Below are 22,786 nucleotides of genomic sequence, written 5' to 3' on the forward strand. Positions count from 1 at the left end.
TTATTGAGAGGGTAGTTTCATTGGAACTATCAGCCAACCAGGCGAAGTTCAAGGCCTGATGCACTACCTTTGGGATTCTTTATCCGTATGGCCTCATCCCATCCTGTCTGCGTTGGTGGTGCCTTTGTTTAATGTTGCATTAATCCTTTGCCTCGCTCATTATCCCTTTTTCTCGTAGGACCTCGTCCCACTCTGTTGTATTAATTATGAAATGGCTAAAAGTTTTTTTTCCCTAGCACAGCAATCTATCTATATGTGTACCCCTCACCATCCCACTGCTTATAGATTCTTTTGTTTTGTGTCATCAGTCTGACATTGTTGTTCGTCCTCCGCCGCAAAATCCCTCGGATCTTGCATTACTTGTCTGCTTATCAAAGCGTAATTATGGGCTCATATATGCTGTCAGTGTGTTCGATGTGGCAGCAGACTTTCTATCCTAGGGTACGGATAGAAACACACCATTACGTAGGCCATTGTTGCCGTGCAAGGGTGTACGTTACGCTGCATAACGCATACGACCCGTTGGCTGTCGAGAAAGTTAACTAACGCTTTTAGTTCACATTTCAATTAAGGCAACACATTGCCAACTCTTTAGACACATTTTACAAAATAATGTGCACGTCAGCTCACAGTTAACCCCCCTCCCCCTCAACATCCCCTTTGACCCCAAAGCGGTTGTTTATTTATTTGGCTGGCAAACTAAATGCCCTGGCCGCACATTTTATAGATGTATGCGTTCCAATTAACTCACACCGGCAGACCATGGATGCCTTTGCACAGGGGAAAATGGCCTCAAATTATGAATTTGGGTAAGTGTTTAAGTTTCACATAGCAAGTTTGTTAATTAATAATGACTCTTAAAGTAATTTAACTTGTCTAAAGAATATAGATACATCTGTTAATATGCTGTTAAATAAAAAGGAACTTTTCATTTTGAAATAAAATCCATTTATCTTGTTGGCGGATTCACTTTGTTCAGTATTTTAAGCAATGTGCAATAAGGAAAATTTCGCAAACATTTTAGTTCACTGCTTATTATTGCTATCTCATCTAATCTAGTTTTAAAAGATGATCTGTTGGACTCTCAGGGAATGCATCCTTATAAATTTGAATTTATGCCCAACAATATGAAAACATTTTTTAAAAAGTACCTAAGTATACATGGATATAGTCAATACTTAAAGCCTCAAATACTTTTGGTCTTACAAGAACAATGTCTTCTTAAAACAAAGATCCTAGAACCTTCAGTTTTCCCAAGTGCACTAATAACTAATAGCACGGCGTTATGGTGTTTGTGTGGCCAGGACCTGTCAACGTCAAAAGTTTCGCCAGAAATGTGTGCTAAAGCTCTCAGGAAGTGAATACGAAAGTGGGAGTGGAAATGGGCGGAGGTGGATGCCATCGATTTGCGGCACCTCTACACTATACACTATACACACCTGTATTCGGGCGAAGGACAGCCCTGGGCGACGCACAGGAGCACGGCGCCCTCGTCCTGCGACACCTGCACATGAGCCGTGTGCTCCACCACGCTCGGCGAAATGATGCCGCGATGCGCTGCTTCAAAGGATGATAGAGATGATGCAGATATATGCGACATTGGTTGTCGGTTATGGTCTGGGTTTTTGGGATTCGGTTTTCGGGTTTCGGCTTGTGGCTCTGGGTATGGATATACTCACAATTAATACGCAGTCGGGTGGGCGAGCTGACGACAACCTGGCGGGTGAGCCGGTGCATGCTGCGGCAGCGGAAGGACTGCGACTCATCGCTCTCCTGCAGATTGTGGATGAGCAGCTCGCCGGTGGGCAGCAGGTGAAATTTGCCATCTGGAGGACAGAAAACGAGAAAAAATAGAGATGATTTCGCTACTCTGGGAACAAGTGGTGCCAGAAACCTACTCGAAAAATCACACAAAGCATTGTTAAAATAGTGGAGAATAAGAAAGGGAAACTATATAAAAATCCGTTCTACAAAGATTTAAATGAAACTTTATTTCTCTAAATTTAAGTTTCCTTTCCCCCATAATTAACATGATCCAGATGAAAAAGTAAATTGAATCAGTTTAATTAGATATAGTACAATGAAAAACCAAAACCAGCAAAATCACCTTTATCAAATTAAACTGCAAGAATTAAAAAATCCAAAAAAAATTACATCTGAAGTTGTTACTGGAATACACTTCAAACAAAACCAAAGAGATAGTCTAAATTGACATTCCTGTTGACAATATTAATCAAGATGAATGCCCCTGTTGTGTCGCATGATTTTGATTTAAATCTTCCGCCAGACACTCTTGACCTTTCCGAATAGTTTACCCGCCACAAAAGTCACAAAAGAAAAAAACCAATTTTTAGAAAAATAGAGAAAACATTCTTTGTAATATAGACAACCCGGAGTGGCAGCTCGTTGAGGAGTGGGTTAAGGCAAGCCAAAAGCTCGTCTCAAATTGCTAAAGGACAATGTTAATTATGCACCAAAGGACCGGAGAGTGAAGCAGGTGCGGATGAAAATGGCAGTTAAGCAGGCAAACATGTGAGGCAAATACTGCAAACAAACAATGCACTTTGTTGGCTTTGGCACAGGGACAAGGATGCAGACAGAGCTTTCCTTTCGGTTTCTGGCAGAGGGAGGATATGACGAAAGGACGAGAGAGAGCCCCGGGAAACTTACCGCCTTGCAACGAGGGATAGATGTAGATAGCGGGTTCATGAACCCAGGAGACCACTCGTACCAATTCCTTGACGAACGTGGGCACCACGCAGCGCAGGATGGCGGTGCAGCCCCGGGACGCAGATAGCACCTCCACATCCACTTTGTAGGCCTGAGCCACGACTGCAGAAATAAGTATATGTATATTTTCAAAATGCTGTTTTGCCATCTTTCGCCCCGTTTCCAAGACTCTAGCCACTCACCCGCCCGCACTTGCACGTCCCGCGAGACAATGCGACCCACCGAATTGCTGGCGATGCAGCGATAGATCGTGTTGTGCACATCCTGGTGGTACGCGGCGGCGGCGAATGGCATCAGGACAAGGGTCCCGTTCCGCAGGACACGCCGCACGCCATGGATCTCGGTCACCGCCGACCCGTCCGCGTGCACCCAGTCGACCGTCGGCTGCGGACTTCCGGACGCCGAGCAGTCCAGCCAGCCGCCCGAGGAGTTCGAGAACTCCACCCGCCCGGGCGGCTCCATCACGAATCCGGGACCGCGCAGGTGGGCTTCGAATGGTTCACTGCAGGTGGTATCTAGAATGGGTACAAAAATATTAATAAGGCTTAATCAATATTACACAGATTTAAACTGGATCAAAGACTCATCTTTAAAATGGTTATCTAAAGGACTTCTTACAAGACAAAAGATCCAATACAATTTTTTATATCAAGAAGTTATTACATTTAGTTATTTCTAGTTAAAATTCTTGGTAAAGTGGCATTTCAAATTAATGAAAGAATATGAGTAACCACACATATTCCACCACTATATCTGAAATTTAAGCTTAAAAGAGGATTCAGAAATAATAATGATCAGATAAGCCAAAAAATTATTTTTATTAATTTCCTCCAAGTTTTTCTAGGATTTAATTCAAAAAAGAAAAAAGAAATTTTAAATTAATATTATGGAAAAATAACGATAATGGAAATGGAAGCATCACAAATAGATCTATTATGCCTCGACTCGAAGCATTCAATTTAATGAAAAACTCATAAAGACATAAATGCATAGAATTGGAAACATTGCGGGTTCTGGTCTAGATTTTCTGTTGAATGTATGCATTTATGAGTATAAAATCTTTTACTGGCCCATACATCATTTACAAAGCGCATAAAAATGCAGGAAAACCGTATATTAAATTTGGTGAGCTGCCATAAACAAAAGCAATAATCCCTGAGAGATATCAAAAATTCATAAAAGGCCGCTGGCCTTCTTGGGAGGGCTAAATCCCTTGAAACCTTTTTGCACTTTAATAACCATTTACATTTTTTATAAAACCCGGGCATTGTCGCATTCTGAAACCCGTTTTCGTTTCATCAGAGAGCCCCTTTCGCGAGCAAACAGATTTAGCCTTATCCCAAATTAGAATAACAATTCCATCTTTAGCTGGGGCTAGAGTTCCCAATGGCCCCCAGACCCAAATAAATACATGCGGAGTGGTTCGGGTATATATCTATATATGTATATATATTTCTCCAAATTGACATTTCGCTTCATATTCCACATGAATGCGCCTCGGCTGTCTGTCTGCCACCGGAGCGGGCATCTTTCCCTGCGGCGTTGTGCAAATCCTTGCAACTCGTTCAATCTCCAGGATTCGTCCTGCCCAGAATTCCCGAATCCCCCCGCTTTCCCTGCTTCCCGCCCCCCAAGTCATTGTGTCTGCAATTAGAGTTGTTTTTTGTTGGTTTTGTTTTTTCTCCTTTTTCCCCTTTTTGTTTTGCCTTTCTCTGTTTTGTTCTTTTTGCTTTTGTACGCTTTTTGTTGTGCCCGGCCAGGCGCTTTTTGTTTTATGCTCGACAGCATGGATTTTTATGTAACTGCTTTCTGGTTTGGTCTCCGTCTGTCTCATCGCCTCGTTCTCCGAGATGCTTCCATTCCTCTTTTCCCCGCTGATTTCATGGCTCTCCATTGCTTCTCGACCGGCTCAAATCACACGGGGAAAAATTGGAAAGATCGGTATCGAAAATACCTAAATTGGGGCTTAGTTATACTACAATAGTTGGTAAATGTCGCAAATCAAAGCGAACTTATATTTAACACTGGTATTTCAAACTAAGTTCGATTAAATTTGTTAAGATATCAAAAGTTATTATAAAGAATAATTGAAGCTTCTTTGGTTTTTGGACAATATAATTATTATATCATAACCTCCACAAAGCAATGATTACGGAAAAGATTTTTGTCTCCGAAAATATTTTTAAATAAAGTTAGCAATCATATGTTTTATTTAGGTGTCTTATAATACATTTGAATATGGTGTAAGCCAATTGGAATTTCTTAAGCACACTGGTCATCTCATTTTCCTTATATGATTTTAATAAAATCGTATACGAGTATTAAAGTTAATAAAATATTAAAACCATTAAAATAAAGGATTCCGATCTATATCCTTTCCATTTTCTTCTGTGTAAAAATAGCTCCTGGTCCAGGAGGCGGATAAAGACGAGGCCTCTGGCAGGCCATAAAATTATTGCAAGTATGTCTTGAGTATGCTTGGCACTCGTTTCTCATTTTTTCAGCTTTTCGGTGGAAAGGGTATGTTTTACGAGCCTGTGCCTTAGAGCAGGATCCCATGTGTGTACATATGTCTATGTGGTTGGGAGCATGTGAGTAGGCCTGTGTATACATCCACTTGTAGGGGTTTTATTCTTTCCTGCGAAAACAAAAAGTCCACCCTCTTCGGGTTCCTGTGCGTTTGTTCTTCCTGAACGTCCTGCATTTATGCATGTGTGGATAAGCTTTGTTCCGACTCGGACTCTTTTTTCGTTGCCTGCTCCATTTGCCATTCGGCTTATATCAAAAGACTCCAATGACAAATTCAAAAATCAAACAAGGTATTATATTCGACTTAGCGTTACAGGACTTTAAAAATTAGTTTCTAAATACAATGGCATCTATTTTAAATAAAAAATTGCAATGTAGAACTAATAATACAAAATGTTTTCAGATTTTAAAAACCTTTCATGTCGCTAAATAACCTATAAAAAAAAAGACAATATTTTATGTTAGTAATTTTTGGATGGATGTTGAATATTTATTAAGACCATTTGGATATCATATGGCAATCGACTAGAAAGTCCTACTTTCAGGTTTTTATAACTGACCTCAATAAATATAAATGTTATAATGATCGAAAACTCAATAAAAAATTGTAGATGCAAATGAAATTCTATTGCGGTAATTTGCCAATGATTTTATCTGTATATTTACTTAACAAAAAACAATTCCATTACCTCAATGTCGATAGAATTCAGTGTTCCCCAATCAATTCAGACAGCATTCTTTGGCCAATGCAAAAGCGCATTTGGACTGTCTCCATTTGCCACAAATTTCTTTTCCAAATTGTTTTCCCAGCTCGGTTTTCTGTAATACCTGCAGCAGTCATGGAACTCTGGGTCTACGTCTGCATGTGCAACTGCCTCCGACCACGGCCCCGCCCCCTTTTCCTGTACCGCCCCCGCATCCCTGCCTTCTTTGGCTCGCATTTCCGCTCGTTTTGTGTCGTACATTTCACTCCTTTCACTCCGAATGTGTTTCCCATCCACTTGTGCGAGTCTTGAGGGGTTACTTTGCCAAGCTCCTCAGACATTATTTTCCGTGTGTGTGTGTGTTCTTTATTTCTTTTTTTCCTGCTCTTCGAATTTTTTTTCTTTTTTTTCTGGGCTGTTTGGATTATGCCCTTTTGGCACTTTTCGAAATTATTTCGTTGCCTTCAGGCGGGCGGGTGTGATGCATGTTGTGTGGCTGCAGTGTGTCTACATTCGGCTGGCAATGCAGTGGTAATATTTCTAATGGCCCACGATCCAGGGACAGGCCAAGTCACCCATTAAAGCATGGCAAAAACAAAAATGTAGTCTACTTTAAGACCACAGAAAAAAATCCCGGTCCTCTGCCGGAAATGGGGGACGAACCTTGTAAGCAATCAGCTCGGAAAATACAGGAAATTCAATTTTTATGCGCAAAAACAAGCGGTGGGAAGGCGTGACCCAAACACCCAAAGATATCGACTCAATATTGCTTGGCTAAAAAATACAACAAGAATAAAAGGAAAACTTGAAAGAAGTTAAAACGTTTACAGACCAACGCGCAGCCCAACAACAACAGCCACGGACCGAATAATAATTGTAAATAACTTGATTTTGTTGCTGCTTTGGCCGGAGTTCTAGTGAGATGTGCTCCAGTTGGCTCAAAGTGCACACAGGATTCGGGTGGCAGGAGGGCCAAGGGCCAGGACGAGTCCAATAAGACGTCCAAAATCTTTTGTTAGCCGAATTGTTTGGCAAAATAAGAGCAAGAAATAAAACGGAATATATTGAGGAAACAAGGAGTGGGCGTTCGAAAATCTAAGCAATTTCCGTGGAAGTCAATATGAAAATATAATAATTAATTCATTTTACATTACTTAAAATACGGCTGGTTATTATTAGCAGACTATAAATTTAGTAAATATTTAATTACATATTAAGTAAAATTATAGTTTTTAAATATTTTTAGGTAAATCTACTCCGATTTTTAGAAATAGCATTGTACGTACATATAAAACAAAAAAAAAAGTTTTTGAGATTTGATCAGTCTTAGACTAAATTTTTTGTTGGGCATAGCTTGAAAACTACTTTTCAAAGTCTTTGAAGTTTCACAAAGTCAACAATAAATTAAACAAATATTTGATCATAGTAAGGTAATCCTAAACTATTTTAAAAAGTTTTCCTATTTTAATATTTGTGAACAAAAGTGGAATTTCAGAAGTTTCCTTAAAGCTAAATCAAATCTCCTTTTGCATCATAAAATGGAAAATAAAAAATTAAAATAACTTTCAATGAAAAATATATAGTAATAATAGAATTTTATTATAAGCAGTAAATTTAAAGCCACTAGTATAATTCTTTTTTACTAAAAGATTTCATATAAATGTAAAACCCACAATTTTATTTATTTTGTTGACGAGCTTTAAGTTAATTGATGTGATATTGCAACTCTATTTATTGTGTGAGCAGAAACTTAACAAACTTATAATGCGGTAGGTTATATCATTAATAATGCCAGCTACAGAAACTACGGTTTTCCATCCATCCGGTTTTGCGAAGTTAGATTGCCATCTGGTGAACATTTAATTTAAACTTTATCCCTTGCACTTCATTAATCCTACAACAAATTAAAGCGTTTTTCATAAACGGTTTAAAACATAATCAATCATAGCATGCTGGCAACTTTTGCCATTGGCCATAATTTTTCATAATTTTCCCATCGCAATCCAGAAGCTTTTCCCCAGCTCGCCTCTAATCGGATTTGTGGCGCTGTTGTTGCTGTTGGTGCTGCTGATTTTATATAACGTATTATATTTTATGTTTATCTGCATGGAAATGGAATAACAACACCGAAAAATGTGAGCCATCTCACACAACCCCAGAGCAAAAAGTGTGTGCGCTTAGACATTGAGCAACAATTTCATTTGCATATTTTTCATTTGCTCCCAACTCCGAGTTTCGGCGAGGGTGCGAATATGTGTGTTTGTGGGCGAGTATGGAACATGAAATATCTGTGCGGCATTTTGATAATTTTTTTTTTCTATACGGAATAGATATGTAAGCCAGTCCCCATCGAATGCCAGAACTAGGCAATGAAAATTGGAAAATATCAAATTTCCAAAAGAGGTTTTCCCCGCACACACAGTTCAACGGATATGAAAAGGTCGGTGGGTCGATCGAGTGCTCTGCTCCTGACACATTTCATTAGGCTGTCCCGCACACACATTCATATATACACTGGGGAAAATTGTTAAAGTAAAATCTTTGATTTCATAGTATGACTCCATTTTAAAACTAGGTTTTAAATATAGTTTGTAAAGAATAATTCAATTTTTTATGGTGAATGATATTTGATAATCAATTTTTATTTACCACATATTCAATTTCCAAAAAAAGATAAATTAGTGTTCGAAATATTTAAATATTTTTGCAAATTTTGAGATCTTGAAACGTTCTTAAATAAAACCTTTTTCTTATTCCTTTCCTTAAAAGTTTTTTCTCTGTGTATACACACATAACGCAGAGATGGGGTAGTCGTTTGTGTGGCATAAATTGACGCCTGGTTTTTATCATAAGGCAATTTCATATTATGTAGGGGCATTTCGGCTTTAGTTTTGCCGGCAATTTTATGGTCTCTAGTCTTGGCTGCCGCTCCATAAAGCCACCAAGTCATTTGCACTTAGTTCTGGGCGAGAGACACTCAAACGTATCATAAATTATGGCACCTCCTCACTCGTATGAATCACCATAAATTCAGGTCTCTATGCGGCACTGAAGATTCCGCTTTGAATGATAATAAAGTGAGTAATTGCCCGGGCCAAAAGATAATTCTTTTGCCGCTTTTTTCTCTTGTCTGCCTAAGCCGGCATGAATATCCCGCAAAAGCCCCCAAATCCTTTTGTTTCACTCGCAAGACTTAATAATAAGTTCCGATTCGGAGGCGTAAACCGAGATCCAAGGAGGGGAAAAAAGAACATGCCGGCAGCTGTTGGGACTTATGGCAACAAAATCACACGCACAGCAGCCGGTGGAAAAACAGAAAGCACTAAGCATACTTTGCGGCGCGTGCCGAGCGACTTAGGAAAAACCAAGAAGAGGCGCCTAAAATGCCGGCAGCCCGGCTTAAGAGTTTTCCCGGAGAAAAGTGAGGGGAAATGGTAAGTAAGGTGGCACCTACCAAGATGGAGCAGCAGGAAAATCACAAAAAAGCGGCTACTAATCCACATGTTTTCCGGCTTCTGTTTTGATTCTGATCTGAATTTGAATTTGAGTTTTGGTGGATTTGATTTTGTTGTTTTGCTGCGTTTTTAAACTGAGCTTTTTGCTTTCAGGAATTTCCGTGTGGCAGTGACTTGTACAAATTTTGATTTGGCTTTCACTTTTTGAGCGGTTTTACATTTCAGACACTTGACTCTTCATCTCCTCTCATTCTTTGGCACATTTGTATCCTTTTGATTTTCTTTTCCACTTTTGGGTGATACGGGTGATTTGATGATTTGATGTTTTGTTATGTTTTAAGGGACTGCATGGCCCGGAGCCGGCACACTCTCCTACACGAAAAAAGCACTCCCGCCAGGACACAACCGACTGCCAGCAAGGACTCGACTTGACTGCGCCGCCAAGCGACTACTTTTTGGCCAACTTAGGTGCTCTTACTCGAAACGATAGGGACACTTAGCGGCTCTCTTCGGGGCTCTCTTCGGCGGAAATTCACCACACGCGCACTCACTTTCGCACTCAGTCCCGATGCATTTTCTATCCAACTTCCGTCGTCCGCCAGAGCCGTGCGTATCCTTCGAGCCTCGAACAGCAACTGCCGGATGCGGTGGCCAGCAGCTCTTCGGTGGCTCAATCTCCATCGCCACGGCATTTTCAGTGGTGCAGTTGGCAGCACCGCCAGTTTGGTGCTCTCCACGCATGCGCACCACCGTTTGTTGTCTGTGGTTAGGCACGACGTTTTTGCGAGCGCCTTCGAACAGCTGTGTTTACACTGGACCAGTTGGGTGGGAAATGGTTATAAAAGTTGGAGGCAGTGGGGGGCAGTGGGTGGCAGTGGGTGGCAGTGGGTGACTGAGGGTGGCAGAGTCTGATAGAGAGTAACTGAGGATGGTGCAGCCACATGCGTGAGTGCCTAGCTCAATGTTTCAATTATTCGGCCAGCTCCATCTTCGTTGGCATAGATTAGGGCATCATGAACTCTGTGATGTTGATGGCTTTTTCGGATTTGGGAATGGGTTAACAATCTCATTTACTTTCAATTTATAAAGCATCCTATAAATTTGCATTCAATTAATAAAGCAATTCGATAACTTCACACCGAATCGCCCTTGTTAATTTACTCAATATTTGCTCGCATAATTTACTTGGCATTATGCAAAGCAATTTTGCATTTAGGTCTCTTCCTGCCGCAGCATAAATGTTGTCTACTTTTTTTGGACGTTCCTGCTAATGACCATCAGGGGAAATTATGGCCAACAAGGCGGGTATTTACCCGTAAAAGGAAAAAAGAGCCACAACAACATCACATTTTAGCAGCTGCCAAGAATCAAAACATTTATCCTAAAAACGTGCGTTTTAAAAGCTTTAGCACTAAGAGAAAACCATAATTACTTCATAAAATTACCACATATTTTAAAGAATATTTATCCTAAGAAATCTTTAAAAAGTAAAACACTAAAATTGTCTTTTTTAACAATATAGCAGTAACCTTTTTTTTGCAAGAGGATATGTTTTAAGGCTTGGAAATATACTTTTTACATTCTAAACCCTTCTCCTTTAATTTAAATCAAATTTATATCATAGAATTAAATAAGTAAATTATGTCTTTAGAGATAAATGTATCTTAATACATAAAACCGATTAATTTTCATATAATTCTTGAACCATATTTTAGTCCCAGTGCACTGATTTTTTGTACACATGTGGCGCTGGCCAATTTCTTGTTTTTGGGACGCGTGAATGCGTAAAAAGCGGAGAAGAGGATGCGGAAGGCTTGGTTTTGGCCCACATTAGGCGTGCCAAGGACAGTGGTCGCCGCAGCCGCAGCCACAACAAAGGCAACAAACAATAAAACATAAGCCAAAAACGTGTTTGCTGGCCAAATTTATTTCGTACCCGGTAGCATTTCCCACAGCAACAACGATGGAACACCAAACACCAGCCAACAAACAACGAGCAACAGTAACCATATTCATGAGTCCTGTATGTCCTGTATTTGAGCGTGTATATGTGTGTGTGTGCGAGTGATTGTGACTTGCATTTGTGAGCGTGGTGGTATTGGTAGTGGTATTGGTATTGGTATTGGTGCTGGTGTCGCTGCTAATGACAACGGCACCGCGTTGCGCATCAACGAACGACACCAAAAAGTCATTGACTCATTGAGTTTTGTCCCGGTGTGTGTTGGTGCATGTGTGTGTTAGCAATCGTTGCAGGCAGACCCTTTTTATACCCTCGGGGAAAACTTTATAACCATTTAGGCATCACATTCTTAACAGGATATCCATATATTTTCAGAATATTGTATTTTTAGTTAGGCAATTCAAGAATAATCAAATGTATAGTCAAAATAATGCGATGCATACAGTTGTAAGTCTGCCGTAATATTTATTGTTGATCCTGGGAATTACTTTACCTTTTATGTTATTGAGCAAAGCATTCATGTCAACATTTAAGAATAGTTTTTGACTTTGAAAAAATTCTATAAAATTCTTGATTTATTTTTGTTTTGAAATGCGTTTAATCTTTTTAATTGTTTGTTAATTACAATAAATAATCTTTTTAGTTATCAAGGGTATATTAATCTTCGATCTGTGGACTTTCTTCCCCTTCTCTTGGCCACCAAACTCTTTGACTCAAGCAGTGTGAGCTTGTTTGTTTGTTGGTTGCCTGGTTGGATGGCTGACAAACTGACAAACTGAAAAACTGAGAAACTGTCAGACTGGCAAACTGGCAAACTGACTGACTGCCAATGCGTGTCAGCTCACGTTGGCAGCGTTAACAGGAGTAAATGCAGTCACCGGGCAGCAAAAACAACACCGGCGGCGTCCAGGAAAGCGTCAAGCGTTATGGCCACTGTTTTCACTCTGGGCCACTCGCCCCACTCTGTCATCATTAGACGTGGCCAGGTGGGGCTGGTGGATTGGTAGGTTGATACATTCGTGGGTTGGTGGTTGCCCCAGCTGCCTTGCCAGTTTCGGTCACTCTCCGTCCATGCATCGTGCCAAAAAGGGGGAAATCTACCCAGCGGTGTCGTAAATTTCGGTTGGAAAAGTTACTTTCGAGACTTCTCCTTTAAAATTCTATTCTATTCAGTTCAGTTGGTCATTCGTTTCTTGGCTCACAATGCGGACCAGCATTGTTCGGATGCATTCAATGGCTTAGTTCATATCCGATGCTGGCCACTGGTCACCGTTGGCCTGTCAACCCAATTCTATAAATCTACATAACAATTATGATGCTGGTAAGTATTAAAAACAATAACAACAATGGGAGTGCACGGCAAACAAATGGTGGTTATTTAGAGAATTCCAGAAAAACGATGAAATATAAGACTCCTTAACATTTTACTATAAAAAAATAATAAATGTATTTTTAAAAGTGTTTAACAGCTGAAAATTATAGTATTTTAACTCATTTCTTTATACAATTCTTTCATTTTTTTTAGTTTAAATAACTATTATATACATTTTTTACCCAAATGGTTTCAATTAAATGAACTACAATTCCATTGTTTAAAAATCCCTAGATATTTCTGTTACTTTCTAGTTCAAAAAGAGTTTACTTTTTGGAAAAAGATTCTCACATCTTCTAGATTGTTCTTTAAATTTCGAGTGGCTGTTCGATTTCAGACTGAATTGTAGCAGTGCATATGCAAAACTATAGATTTGTCTGTGGCTATGGCTGTGATACGACTATGGGCTATTAACTATGCCGGCTGGCCATGTCCTCCGACAATTTCTAACAATGCGTTGGCAGCTGGGCAAAAAGCCGGACTTATCTGCAGTGCGCGGTGTTGTTGTTGCTGCCGCTGCTGCTGTTGCAGTTGTTTAACGTGGCATTTATGCGCCTGTTTGCTCAACGTTTTGTATGTAGGTCAACATTTGCACGCTCTATGACTGACGTCAACATGGACCGGGAATGTTGTCCTGGGCACCCCAAAAACCACCCCGCCCATTATCCCTGCCCCGCCTCCCCCTCTTGCTCTCTTGTCCGTTTCCGTTTCCCGTGTTTATGTTGTTGTTGCCACACCTACCGCCCCTTCCCCTTACTACCTATCACTGTGATTATTGTTGTTGTTATGACAAACACCCACGAAGCCTATGTAAAAGGTTGCAGTAGTAGCTGCGGCAGTAGCAGCTGACCAGGCCCAAAAGCTGCCACAACCAGCATATGCGTTATATAGGAGCAATATACATAGGTAGAATCATGAATGTGTATGCGGCCGTGGCATCACTATTGATTTTCATTTTTGCGCGTTTTACAACATGCTTTGTTGCATTTTATTTGCCCTGTCATTGACAGCAGTCGCCACATGGTGAGTGCTTTTTTCCAGCATTTTCCCAGCAAACGCGCCCATCTTGCAGCATAGCATACTTTTTTGGGCGTTGTCCACTGCATTTTTAATTGGTATACAGCTGGCCGTGCGCGAACTCATGTGAGTTGAAATGTGACGATGACGACGACGGCGGCTCTCGGCTGCACTTGAAAAACGCAATCGTCAACGCATTTTACAGGTTTTTCAATTTCAACTGCAGCCTTTTCCCTTATACATATATATATTTTTCCTTTTTTTTTGCCGCAATTCCTTTGACAACATGGCAAACGTCATTCAGCATAATTGCAGCCTTGAGGCCTGTGGCAGGCATATTTTCATATTTCCTTTTTTTTCTCCTCCTCGGCGCACCGTTGATTGTTTATTGATTTTTGCCTGGCACTTGCATTTAGCATTTTTTAATGACTTTTTTCGCCTCAACCATGTTGTTACTTCATTAAGCGACATGTTTGAGATGTTTTTTGCAAAAATGTAGCATTTTTTTTTTGTTTTTCGAAAATTTTCTTCAAGTGGTTGGAAGTACTTGAGAAAGGCAGCGGAGGGGAGGGGGTTCTGGATGGGATAAGGAGTGATTTCAATCAACTGATGATAGAAGGGGAGCCTGGGCTTGGCACAAAGGGTATCACATACTTCATTACAATATTTACCCACACTTAACCCCTCGATGGCGAAGAAAAGAGACAAAAGCAAGGCAGGCAAGTCAGGAAGCGCATTTGCATGTAACACGTGAGCTTACAAAAGCCAAGTGACATTGTTTGGGCCACGCAGAGGGTCGTGGCACATAAATTAAAGTGAGAGTGTAAGTGTGTGTGGCAAGAGAGGGTTGATGTTTGACACACACAGATACAGAGACACACACACACACAGTATGTATATAGAGTGTCACCCTACAACTCCTCAATTGCACCCTGCCCGTGTTGACAGTCAGCAAATGGGTTGAGCCATGAGATTGATATGACAAGCTTCGAAAATGACGATGGGAATGGGAACGAGAACTCGAATGGACTCCTGAATGACAATGATGAAGCCTGCGCACGCCCCAGCGCACAAACAAATTATGCAAAATGCATTTGCAGCCCAAGTCGAAGATGGCATTGTGTGTGCCAAACGTAGCACGTTAAATAATTAAAAGTTGTCGCAACAATCACTCAATATCCCAGCTTGTTGCAATTTCGATAGCAACAGATGAAGGCTGACGGAGGATTTCAAATAGAAGCATTAAATACCCAAAATGTTGTCCTTAATGATTTTGTTATAAAACAAAAATGGAAAACTACTTTAAAGAACAATAAAATAGCTTATTATATATAATTATATATAAACTGGTAAATTTTAAATTATTTAATACCTAAAATACTTAAAAGACATGTTGATGCTAAATAATTTAAAATCACTCTTTTCATATTTATATTTCCACTTATTTTCGGTTTTAATTTTAAAAAGAAAATGATTATATTGACAATAATAATAACATTTAGCCAATGCCTATTTTATGACTCACTTAAATACATTTAACAAAATATCTGAAGATACCCTATTAAAGCGTAAAACCAAACAGACTGAAAGAAAATCTATTACCAGCCATAAAAAATAGATTGTTTTAAGATCGTTTTTGTCTCTATCAAACGGAAATTGCTATGGCAAACAATTTGCCAAGTAGTTGTTAAGCATTTGAACTGAGACTCTTGCCGAATGTGGCAAAGTTTTCTAAAGTTTTCCTCTGAATTGAGACTCTCTATTGGCGAAGCGGAAATTGCGATGTAGAAGGCCAAAATAACATACACAAATGCACACTTTAAGATGAAATAACCGTTACTTAGTTTCCGTTTTAGCCAGAGACAATTGAGAAACTATAACGGCTTAACAGAGAAGTCTATTAAAGAAAAGTTTAGTTGACATGATTTGGTCATAAAATAGGACTTTTTCAAATAGTCCAAGTTTTGTGAAAGCGAGGAAATTGATTGCGAATTTAAGTTACGGCTGCGAAATGGAAACTTCATAAAATGAAGCAATTTGCCTAAAAAATTCTAGGAAAATTCCAATATGTTCTCAAAAGGATTTTGCATAATTTAATTTAAAGTAAATTAGAACATAGAACTATTTTTCTTAACAAAAATTTTTTTTTTTTTTTTTTTTTTTTATTATTATTATTTATTTATTATTTGATTAGCGCACTGCTACTCAATTGGCAACTTAATCTAATCAGTCTTTAATATAATCGGTTTCATTGGGTCTTCTTTGTTGCTTAAGACTAATAATTTAACCTAGACATTTTAGGGAGAAATATTGCTGTTGTTGTTATTGATGATGTTTAGGTCAAAACCCGGTCAGGTAGGTCTTGAGGGTGGTGTCGCTTTAGTCTTCTTTTGACTCTTGTTCGAGGGTCAGCGTTATTAATGGCAGCAGTTCCAAGTTTCCTGGCTAGGCTGTTGGGGTGCTCATTTAACCTTTCCATGTACTTCCGAGCAAGTTCCTGCAGCTTGTCTCCAAGTTTGGGCACATTGAGATCACGTTCGATGTCACTGGTTCGCATAAACCACGGAGCTCCAGAGATCCTTCGAAGTGTTTTCGCTTGCAGAACCCGGATTTTGTTGAGGTTGGTTTTTGCAGCGATGCCATAAACCTGGAGTCCATAGAAAAGAGTTGGCGCTAATATGGATTTATAAATTTGGACCTTACAGCCAAGTGCGAGCTTGTTGCGTGGTGCGAGAAGCCAAGCCATCCGAGAAACTTTGGTCCTGTAAGAGTGTTGGATACAAGTAATGTGCCTGCCAAATGTTAGTTTTTTGTCCAAAGTGACACCAAGGTACTTGTATGCAGGAAGGGCTCTGATTGGACTTCCGTTGAGGCTGACTCCAGGGCAGCTACTTCGACAATTGGTGAACGTTACATTGGCACATTTGTCTGCGTTTACTCGAATGTTCCAGTTCATGGCCCATTGGTGAAATGCGTCCAGATATTGTTGCAATGCAAATGTGGCAGCCAATATACTTTTGCTTTTTGTCAGGACAGCAGTGTCATCGGCGTAGGTCGCAATTAGCACGTTTTGTTCAGCAACTTCAGTGATTGGAGATTGTGTAGGCATATCTGAAGCATAAATACTGTAGAGAGTAGGGCCGAGGACGCTACCTTGGGGAACTCCGGCAGAGATCGGTTTGGTTGACGACTTGTACCCATCAGCAGATACGTGGAAAGTGCGTTCTTCCAGGAAGCTTTTCACGAGCTGGAACAGCTGTGGCGTAAAAAGACTTTTGGCTTTGTACAGGAGCCCAGGGTGCCACACTCTGTCAAAGGCCTGCTGGATGTCAAGGAAGGCAGCAACTGCATACTCCTGCTTCTCTAGGGCTTCTAAAGCAAAATTGACAACTCTGTGCAATTGCTCAGGAGTTCCATGTTGAAGACGAAAGCCGAACTGAAATTCCGGGATCGCACTGGTGACATTCTCGTAAGTGAGCAGCCTATTTAGGATCAGCCTTTCCATGATTTTTCCCAGGCCTGGTAGAAGACTAATGGGCCTGTATGAGTCCACGTCAGTCGGCGATTTACCTGGTTTTGGGATCATGATTATACTCGCCGATTTCCAAACTTTCGGGAAGTATCCAAGAGTTAGTATGCTGTTGAATAATGACACCAGGAATTGCAAGGCTTGATCCGGTAAAAGTCGAATCGTTCTGTTGTCGAGCAGGTCTTCGCCGGGAGTTTTCTTCGGTGGAAGTTTAGCTACAAGCTCTTTAACCTCTGTCAGTGTGACAGGGCTAGCAGGCAGGCTCATTTGAAATGGAGATTCTAGAAAGTCTTCAACTTGTCGACGTATGCTTTCAGGTGAATAGTCGTAAGGCTTGAAACGTTGCTCGAGGTTGTTAGCGAACGCTTCAGCTTTCTCCAGGCTCGTACGGCACCAGCCACCTGAGGGATTCTTAATTGCTGACTTTGGGGTGGGCTGAGCCTTGTACCGTTTTGTGATACGCCACAACGAGTAGTTGGAACTAGCGTCTGTGCCCAGATTCTCCAAAAAGCTGTCAATAGATTCTTGTTTTCTTCGGGCGAGCGCCTTGCTTAGACAGTTAGCAAGCCGTTTATGTATCTGATGCATTCGAGCGTCTCCCGTTCTTGCATATTCTCTTCTTACTCTTCGCTTTAGGTTGAGAAGTGCCGCAATTCTATGTGGTAGCTGGAGATGTCTAGAGGTCTCTGTATTTTGGCGATTCCCAGGTGCAGCTATCTCAGCAGCCTGGTTTATCATGCGCATGAAAAGGCTGATGGCATTGTCAATGTCAGAAGGTTCCTGGGCTTCTATGTTAACCTCGCTCAGCTGCTCTAGGTAGGCTTTGAATGCATTTGTATTAGCACCTCTGGGAAGGAGTTGCGTGCGCTGTGGTTTTTTCACTGGTGTGGCATGCAATCTGGCCAGGATTGGAGTGTGGTCCGAGGAGAGTTCATGGAGTGTTTTTACTTCTAGCCTGTTTATAGCGTATCCGTTGATTATGAAAAAATCAAGCGCTGTCGGTGTTATCAGGGGGTTGTATGAGTAAAAAGTGGGTTCACCTGTGGCAAGTACTTGGTAATGCCCATTTGCAATGACATCTTGCAACTGTTTACCCCTTCTACAGGCTCTTGAGTTTCCCCACCATGCATGTTTGGCATTATAGTCACCGCCAGCAATAAATTTGCTTCCAAGTCCGGCCAGCAAGGACTCAAATTCTGATTGGATCCATCTTTCTGCTGGAGGTAGATATATAGCTGCTAATGTTACATTTCCGTCTGCAGTCTGTAATTGAATGCTCGCTATCTGCCTGTCATTGCTAGAGGCGGCGGGCAAGGGATTATGGCTTAGGGAATCCTTTATAATGACTGCAGAGCCACCTTTGCTGTTGCCACTAGGGTGATAAGCATGGTATATAAGATAGCCTGGCAAGTAGATGCGCTGACCATGGCGCATGTGAGTTTCTGTGGCAAGCATTACATCTATGTTATGATCGCTGAGGAATATTCGAAGCTCTTCAGATACTCTGACTAATCCACGAGCGTTCCACAATCCGATATTTAATTCTGATTGAATCATTTCGGCAATCGCGCAATGAGAACGTGAACCAGCTCTCTGAAAGCCTTGTTGGACTCAGCATTTTCCTGCATCAGCTTAAATAAAGTGTCCAGTTTGCTATTAATGTCGCGGATGGCATTATCTAACGCTGTGAATTTAAGGGTGAGCCTAGGGTCTGAAGGAGAGCTTGCGTCACTCTGCGAGATTGAGCCAGTCCTTGCTTGCATATCCTTGGGTCGAGCTATATCAGCATACGATATATTCGTTCTTAATGCCTGAGCTGGTATAAATCCACGCGATACGCGTCCTGGATCATTTGTTACCGGGAGTCTAGGCCTCGGCTTTTGTTTTTTATTTTTTTCTAATCTGACCGGGCAATCTTTATCTGTCGAGACGTGGTTACCGCCACAGTTTACGCACAAGCATGTATCGCTTACACAGAGTGTGGAACCAGTAACATGAGAACCACTACATTTACCACAAACAGGGTCCTGAACACAATAGTTTTTAGAATGTCCAAAAATTTGGCATCTTTGACATTGAAGTAATTCTTTTCTACGGGGTGCACGCTCGACAGTGACTCTGTATCTCCCGAGTTGCGTAATTTTTAGGGACTCTGCGACGTTTGCACCCTGCTTAAGGTTGATATAAAACATATTCTGCCTAGTTTTATAATTTACTGTAGCTTCATTATCATCTTCGTTCACCTGGATGTTCTTCCAATCAGTCTTTTTGGGGCAGTATATGTTAAGTACCTCAAAGCCGAATTCAGTAAATCCCTGTGTTATTTGAGATTTCGGAACGTTTGTATGGAGTCCTTTCAGAACTACTCTGTAGGCCTTGTCTTCTTTTAACTGATGGTGCCAAAATTTACACTTAAGAGTTGTCAGTGTTTTTACAGCTAGCCGAAAAGCGTCTGAGTTGGCTGTATATATTCTGGATACACCAAATTTGGAAGTGCGGATGTTGTAGTTTTTGGAGCCAATGCTAAGGTCAAGAGATTGTTCCAATAAGACCGGATCGCTTACGTTCGGTACACAAATAGCAGGGATCTTGTTAGATTTTGTAGGCTGTCTATCTCCATTGGGGGCATCAGACTCATCATTGTCATCCAACATGTCTTGCTCCATACTTTCCGCTTCAGCAGCCAGAATCGCAAAGCGATTGTTTCCGAATGTCGGTGCAGCGGATGTAGAGGCCGCCTCATTGGGAGTCGCAGTGGCCTGCCGTTTAGTTTTGCGAATCGGAGGAGGAGACAGGACAGGTAAAGGGGAGTTAGTCACTCCTTTGCGTTTCCTATTAATACTCCGATTGTCTGCTTGAAAGATGCATTTTGTTAAATTATTGTCAGACATAGTTGGGTAAATGCTAGGTGCCACGATTGCAGACCCAGTGTATGTTGGAGTACAGACCAAGCTTGCCTGGACGTTGGAGATGGTGCAGGTTACACTTGTAGTGGCGTTGCTGCTGATTGCCACCAACGAGGAGGTCGTTGTTTGTGTTGGCATACCTGCGAGTAAAGCAGTTACATCTGTACGCTTAGCGCGGAGCTGGCAGCGTATTTCTTCAGGGTCTGCATCAGCTACTTTCCTCATCTCCTCAAACTTATCACATCCATTACTGGGGCGCAATTGAGCAGGTAAATTCTCCATTATATCGGACGATGTAAGTCTGAGAGACAGGTCGATGACAACCTCTCGCTCGCGCAGACGCGCAGGGCGAGGGGCAAAGCACAAAACAGCTTAAAACTTGCTTATTGTTATAAGAATCGCGGTAAAATACCGTCACCGCTCAGCAGTGACTGCAGATAAACTTCGTGTGCAAGAAAAGCCCACGAGCCAAGAAGATGTTTAAAAAACACAAAATATAATTTAGGAGCTACACGTGGATTTCTACCAAGCTGATTGCCATTCACAACGAAACTAACAAAAATATTAAAATGTAAAATTAATTCTGTTCGATAACATAATAAATCTCGAAACTTCCTTATCTCTTGAAAAACGTATGCAATTTTTAATATGTTTTCAAAACACTCTGCCAATTTCGATCAGCACAAAAGCAGCTTACATCGCACTTTTCCATTTCAAGTTAATGCACAATAAACATCCTGGCAGTGAAGACAGTCCCCTCCATTTTTGTCCTATCACGTTGTAATGTGGCGCAAAAAAATGTAATAATCACGCACTAAGAGCCATTTTCAATTACCGTCCTCAAGGAATCAGGACAGAAGACGGCGCCCGAAATGCCACTCGTTCCACCAGCTAACCACATAAAAAACTAATCAACTTATTTATGAACATTTATTATGAACAATGGAAACGTGCTGAATTGCGCATTCCGCAGTGGACCAAAGTAAATACCGTAAGAGAAAATACTTTGGCTGAGAAAATGAACTTCGGCGAAAGTTTTTGTGCTGGTGGAAAAAAAAAGGTGGAAACTGAGACTGGAAAATGTCCCTGCTGTTTATAATTTCTTTGCTGAAATTACATTCTGTGTGTGTTTGCGGTGGGGACTGTCATATTTGGTATGTCCTGGTCTGGTACGCACATAAAATGGCCAGAAATTGCCTTGGGCAGGAGCTTCACACATGTAACAGAGCAAGGACCAGGGACCAGGATAATGGGCCATCTTTGTTGCCCTTTTTCGGTTCAAGGGTTCAAGGCGGCGGCCGGCAACCTCTTGACCATAATTTACGCCACTTAAATTACAGACCCATTGCCGGCACTACTGCTCCACTCCAGAAAAGGAACATGTGCTGGCCATAAACATTCGAGGGCTGGGACTTGGACATTCGACATTGACATCGACATCGACAACGTCGACGTTTTTATGGCTGCCGCAAAAGCCTTTTATGCCGCCTCGAGGCGAATTTGATGATTTTATTAAAAGAAGTTTGCGATATTTGGCTCGTAATATCGACTGGCCGAATGCCGCTGGCTTTCTGCACGTTAATTAGCCATAATTACCCGCACAGCTTTTGGCTTTTGTCGGCTGGCTTTTGCGCCCTGTCACGCTCCTGATTTATGACCGCCATTTGCCTTTGAGCGGCTTAAAGCCGCACAACTTTAACGCAATCAAAATGGGGTACACCCACCACCCATACAAGCAAAGGCACACTAATGCAGACACTGACAGCTCATGCGTGTGCTAAATGATTTGGAATTGATTAGAAGCAGCAAAAAGCAAACGGCAAGAAGCAAGAAAAATGAGCCAAGCGGGTAGTGGCAGGGCAAATAAAAATAAATAAAATATCAAAGCAAGTTCCCATGAAATTTTTATACCACCGCTGCCCGGGACGAACGTTATTGAAAAACAGCGAAAGGGTCTCCGATGAAGGGTCTAAGGACTGGGACCTACATATATAAAATACTACATATATCCTGCCCCGAGTGACTGTCGGGAGATAATAGTCCTCCGCCGCAGATAAACAGCAGCCGCCACTCTCGACTGCCGGCTGAATGTTGCCACATGCCAAATAAACTTCAAAACTGTTAGCGCCTCAACGCCTCCGCTAAGTTTTGCCATCCTGACAGCTACAGGATCTGAAAAAGGGATATGGCCAATGTTTTCGCTTTTTGCTTGCGAGACATTTTAAGTTGGGGAAAGGCAAACCGCGAGAAATAGAAAAATTGCCATGGAATGTACAAAAAATTTAAAATTCAAATATCTCTGTCAAATTATTTTCATGATTTTTGCAAGAATGAAATCAGTTCACAATATTAATTCAAAAGGGAAAAATTACTTGTTGACACATCATTAAAATGTAAGTTTTTAATTTAAAATATTCTCCCAAAATTTATTAAAATCCTTATATTAGTATATTTCAATACAAAATTTCTTTAACACACGAATTGTTTACAACTCACATACCATTCTGCATAAATTCCTCGCAAATTGATGGATCCCAATGCCGACTATATTTGTTAACATGTTGTTCCTGCCGGCATTGTTATT

General features: G+C 41.0%; 1 protein-coding gene across 8 annotated transcripts in view; it reads right to left on the reverse strand.

The window, feature by feature from the left end:
- The window catches only part of LOC108050078 (Down syndrome cell adhesion molecule-like protein Dscam2), a 35,799-nt gene extending 25,771 nt beyond the window's left edge, over positions 1 to 10,028 (reverse strand). For 5 of the 8 annotated variants that reach the window (XM_044458266.1, XM_044458262.1, XM_044458261.1 and 2 more), the window contains exons 1-5: positions 9,418 to 10,028; positions 2,913 to 3,245; positions 2,671 to 2,832; positions 1,680 to 1,826; positions 1,440 to 1,557 (exon numbers count right to left, since the gene is read on the reverse strand). In XM_044458266.1, the coding sequence (XP_044314201.1) occupies positions 1,440 to 1,557; positions 1,680 to 1,826; positions 2,671 to 2,832; positions 2,913 to 3,245; positions 9,418 to 9,466 (809 nt within the window). In that variant the 5' untranslated portion in view covers positions 9,467 to 10,028. Of the gene's footprint in view, positions 1 to 1,439; positions 1,561 to 1,679; positions 1,827 to 2,670; positions 2,833 to 2,912; positions 3,246 to 9,417 lie in introns of all 8 variants that reach the window. The other 3 variants (XM_044458259.1, XM_044458260.1, XM_044458258.1) reach the window with 1 other exon arrangement.
- Between the last annotated feature and the right edge of the window lie 12,758 nt (positions 10,029 to 22,786).

Source organism: Drosophila rhopaloa, unplaced genomic scaffold (genome assembly GCF_018152115.1).
Source record: "Drosophila rhopaloa isolate 14029-0021.01 unplaced genomic scaffold, ASM1815211v1 contig_163, whole genome shotgun sequence".
Taxonomy (NCBI): domain Eukaryota; kingdom Metazoa; phylum Arthropoda; class Insecta; order Diptera; family Drosophilidae; genus Drosophila; species Drosophila rhopaloa.